The sequence below is a fragment of the Montipora foliosa genome, chromosome 1 (genome assembly GCF_036669935.1).
Source record: "Montipora foliosa isolate CH-2021 chromosome 1, ASM3666993v2, whole genome shotgun sequence".
Classification (NCBI taxonomy): domain Eukaryota; kingdom Metazoa; phylum Cnidaria; class Anthozoa; order Scleractinia; family Acroporidae; genus Montipora; species Montipora foliosa.
In genome coordinates, this window is record NC_090869.1 from 839564 (window position 1) to 844563 (window position 5000).

General features: G+C 38.5%; 2 protein-coding genes across 2 annotated transcripts in view; both read left to right on the top strand.

Annotated features, from left to right (window-relative positions):
- The window catches only part of LOC138007991 (uncharacterized), a 162152-nt gene that overhangs the window by 117112 nt on the left and 40040 nt on the right, over positions 1 to 5000 (top strand). The window lies entirely within an intron of this gene.
- LOC137981278 (uncharacterized) overlaps positions 4726 to 5000 on the top strand; it is a 2638-nt gene continuing 2363 nt past the window's right edge. The window contains exon 1 of the mRNA XM_068828561.1: positions 4726 to 4735. Within this exon, the coding sequence (XP_068684662.1) occupies positions 4726 to 4735 (10 nt within the window). The remainder of the gene's footprint in view (positions 4736 to 5000) is intronic.

A 5000-nucleotide genomic window follows, 5' to 3' on the forward strand; every position in this document is an offset into this window, starting at 1 on the left:
TTATTTGTTGTTCTTCAGAGACTGGAATGCTGTATTTCAATACCACACAATTCAGTGCCTTCTGATTTTCTGTAGCACGTACCACAGGCAACCCAGTGTATGCTTCACAGAAGCATCTAGTTATCATTATAATTAGAATGCCATGAAATAAATGAGAATTAAATTTAAAAAACTACATGCAGGTTACCACGTATGAGACATAACAATCAAATGTCGCATCTTTTTATCCAAGTGTCGCACTTATCTTGAAATTAGAAGCAGTAAATCTTATTGAGATTCTTAATTACAAGACCAACCAGAAGGAACACAGTTCCAACTAATACCCACAAAAATCTGATCACTCTCTATTCTCAACTAAAACCATTTCTTTTTAAATAAACTACAATGTAAATGTACACCCTTTATAACAGACCTCCACATTATAAACACTTTATTAATGCAGCTACCTCATTGTTACCCTCATGAACTCTTAACAATTGTAGTCACTGTTTTATTACATACACCGTAACATGACAATCTAATCACCCTGTTATTGTAACCAAAGTTTTAATACAATACAATACATACTTAATTGACGGCTCCCCATAGGTGTTTTTCAGGGCCAATGAAACTCAACGAAATGACAGCACAGAACAACAACGACAGCTGTTAAGAATCCCAACTGGCCGGAGGCAAACCAGTTGGCTATTTACAAGTGCAGCTGGGAAGTTGAACAAGGGACTACCAGGATCAAATTCAACGAGTGGTCAGAGCGGGTCTTGAACCCGGGATCTCCGGATCTCAAGTCAAGCGCCCTAACCACTGGGCCACACTGCCTCTCTATGGCCTTAATGTGATTGTAGTACAGGTGATAGGGTTCCACTGTACCAGTTAAAGGAACATGCATGCACTACATAATATTATACCTGCAGTTTGGTGGAAGCTCATTCACAGCAAGGTAAATTGGCCAAATATTGTATTTTGATGACCTAAAAAGGGCTACACCATCAGTGTTTATCTGAAAACTTACATGGATTTCAGTTTTCTTTTTCTTGTCTGAAGTGCCTTTAAAATACCCATCACTTCCAAAATGCTTTTTGTAAAGTAATCCATCTTGGATGTCCTCAATTGCGTGTAGATTTATCTTCCTTCTTGTAACTGGATAGCTAAGAAGGCCCAGAATGCCAGTCTCTGAAAAAGGGTCAGCAATTGTAGTCTCAAAATCACAACAAGCCATGGTTTTATTACATGTAGTTAATTACAATTAAAGCAATATTCCACAAAGCATATTAGCTCTTATCCTCTAGGTATTATCCATTTTTAGGCTGTTACATACATGTATATGTGTCTTGAACAATCTAAAATAAATTATAAATGTTAAACTAGGTATGATTACTACAGGTATCTTAAGTTTATGAGAGCTGTTAACGACAATGGGCATAAATTAGAATTTATGACAGATAGAAGTACATATACAATGTAAGATGTATTAATTTAGAACACTTACTTTCAATAAGGTCCCTAAGCTGGCAAATAAGTGGTATGATGATGAAGTATGAAGACATTTCTTTCTTGCCGAGATCTTTCAAGCAGCTTCTGTTTTTACACAGTTTGTCATCTGCTAAAGACGGTCCTTGATACTCCATACAAAAAGAAACAATAATGGTGAAACTGGATGGGGTACTTTAATTTCATAAAAAATTTCTTCACCAGATCCATTGAAGATGCACATTGATTTGGCAATGCACAGTGAAGGCTGACTAAGGTCAACAAATCAACAAGAGCAAGTCCAGTTAGACTGTGTTGAATGGCAAACGAAATAATTAACAACATACTGACTGCCACAGTGATGGGTGCCCCACTATATAAAGGAACATTTGCAGATCCCCTCCCTTGCTCATCAGTGTTTCCATTAGCAGCACTCTCCTCAGAATCAAAAGCCATAAGGTAATCTTCGATGCCTTCTTGTTCATGTTCCTCAACTACATGTACTTCGGCTAGTTCTGAAGGATTAAGAGGTCCATCCAATGGGTTGCATTGGTCGCTCTGCTCGTGATCATAATCCTCGTATTGATTAAAATAACTCTCACAGTCATCCGTTTCGAAAGGAACTGCAGTCTGGCTTGACAAACTGTGTGATGGTTCACCGGTTTCCATATGTGTGAAGTCGCTCGGTCGCGAAGCGTCATTATTACTTATTGACCCCGTGCTAAGGTCATCCGACGGCAAAGCAATGGATGTCGAAAAGTTCTGCGGCCAACGTCGCAGGGTTGTTCGAGGTATCTTTAATCCTGGTTGAGAAAGATACTGGTTGTAAGGTTTACGCAATTTACCCTTCTTTAGCTTTTTTGCCGAAGAAGTATCCTCATTATCGTCCGCCATGTTTTTTGGTATGTTTTTTGGTCATGCTCCGCTGACATCCAGTACAGTCGGCTTACTTACGGGATCTTTTGCTTTTCCTTATTTGGCAACATACGGGACACGGAGTTTGGTTTGGTGGGAGAAACGAGCCGGCGAAAAGAACTTTTGTCTTGAGGTCGGTGAGTCGGTGACCCGTGGAATTGCGTTGGTATATGTTGCCTTTTCTATTTAGATATTGCCTCTGTCTTTAGACACAATGAGTAACACAAAGGAAAACAACACCATCATTCAAGTATGGTGAAAGGAGTAAGTGAATTTTTTTTATTTCTACGAAGTCCAAATTCATTTCACACGTGAAGGTCGATGCATTCCTTGTCAGAAGAAGCCTAAAAGTTTATCGCATTTCAGTGGCTATAATTAACAAATTGAAATGGATTCAGCGTTGTCTGTTTAACAAATCGAAAGGGGTGCTCAAAATGTTGTGGACTCACGTGGAGCAGTCGCGTGAGTCGATCGATCGGTCCGCAACAAATTCTGACCACTCTGATGACGAATATTATTGGGCATAATAAGAGTACAGACAACGCTAAACTGCTTTCGATTTGTTTTTTACTTAAATATTCAACGTCGAAGAAAGCTTTTACATGTGATCATGAAGTGAGCAGCGTTGTCTAGACTCTTATCGAGATCACTGTATTTCGATTTTTAATTTTGGTATATAAGAATTATTTGTTTTCCCATTTTAGGATACTTTTTGGTGCAATTTATTGAGGACAATGTTAAGTTTATTGTTGACGAAACCGAACTGAGAAAGGAAAACAATACAACTTCAGCATTGTACCTGTACAAAAAGTACTACCCATGTGTGGTGCTGAGCGAGAGTGGTGAGTTTCTGCCATTTTTTTTTTTTCGTTTATAATTCGTTTAGCCGTTTCTACTTGTCCTACTTACCATTCTCAGCGGTAAATTCATGTAAAGGTTCAGCCAAAACGGTTGCCTGCATATCTGTTTATTGCATCCCTAGTCAGTGGGTCATGAAAGGAAAAAGTGAAGAATATGAATTATCAGACTGTGTGAAAAAAGGCAACTGGATTTTGACCCTTTTTTGTCTTAACAGTATATTTCAATAAAATATGTAAATGTACTTTTTCTAGTTTTTTATATTAAGTATATTTAATTACCGTGCAGTCAGACTGGTGGCATGATTAGGCTTATTTAGTGTGGCATTAGCATCTTTCAGAATTGGACCGCTTAGGCTATGTCTACACTATACTGGTTAGCTTACCGCATCGACACGAAAAATACTCTGGTCTGGTATGAACAGAAACGACCCAGAAATGGAACAAGTCGTCCGTGAAGGAGACTGATTAATCCCAAAAGACTTATGATAGAACCATGTTATATTTTGAGGTGACGTTTTCGTTGACAGTCGCCGTCGTAGATCTTAGACTCCCGATTGACTTCCGCTACGGTTCAATATCGGTTCACAGCACAACACCAAAGAGTGGCACAAGAACCTATCCGATACACGACAATTCACTTTCAAGATCGAAGCGGTGCAGCGTCGCTTTGTTTTAAAAACCGCACAAAAATCAGCGTTCCCTTTGTGAACAGAAGCCCTATCCGATATGGTTTTTGTGTCGGCACACGAGCTATCTGGTTTAGTGTAGTCTTAGGCCCACTTAACAGACACTTGGCATGGAATCATAAAACCCTTGGAGTATCTTCGGCTTGGAGGTTAGGCGAAATGCACCCTGGCTTACATGCAGATCTTTTCAAGCCTTTGAGCCATAATTATATAAAAAAATGAAATAATATGTAATTGAAACTGTTTTACATTCATTTTAACAGATGACAAAGAGCAGTTAACAAAAAGTAAAGCTGCAATGGATGCCATGACTAAAAAAAGAAGCGGGTCAGCCAAAAAAGAAAACAAACAGTCTGGGAGCAAAAAAAAAAAAAGCAAAAAGTCCAGCCAGGGTTTCCTCCAAAGCTATAAGCCAAAAAGAAAAAAATGAAGCTGATAAAGAAAGGGAGGAGAAGAAGAAAGAAAAAATGCAAAAGAAGAAGGCCCTAGATGAAAGAGACTTCAATGTCCTTGGCCAGAGGTCACAGCTAACCCGGTCAATTGTTATGGTGAATGAACATGATAGGGATGTGGAGGAGAAGGAGATGGAGCTTGCAAGAAAGAAGGCTGATCTTGAAAGAAGGGAGAAAGAAGTCAAAAGAAAAGAAGGAGGTGATGCACACAATGTACTTGAAGTAAACAAGAATGCAATGAGAACAAGGGATATGTCAGAGATTGCCGGGCCGTCTTGGAGGAATGTAGAGGAGGACGATGAAGATAATGATGAATATTTAGGTAAGTAGACCCTTAATATTCTAATGATATTGTGTGAGCTACAGGCAATTAAAAACAGATAAATTTGAAACAGATGCAGGTGTACATGTCACATTAAGTCATAATGAATACTGTTTTGTGGTACGAAAACACCCAGCTGGGAAAATTTAGTTGTTTTGTCATTGCAAATAATGTAGACGCATAAGCGAACTTGTTTTAGTGTGCCTTTAAAATACATGTAATATTGTAATACAGTGCACAAAACAGAAAAATGCTTACAATAATATTATTGGTATCAGAGTTCAGTTTGTATTTGAAG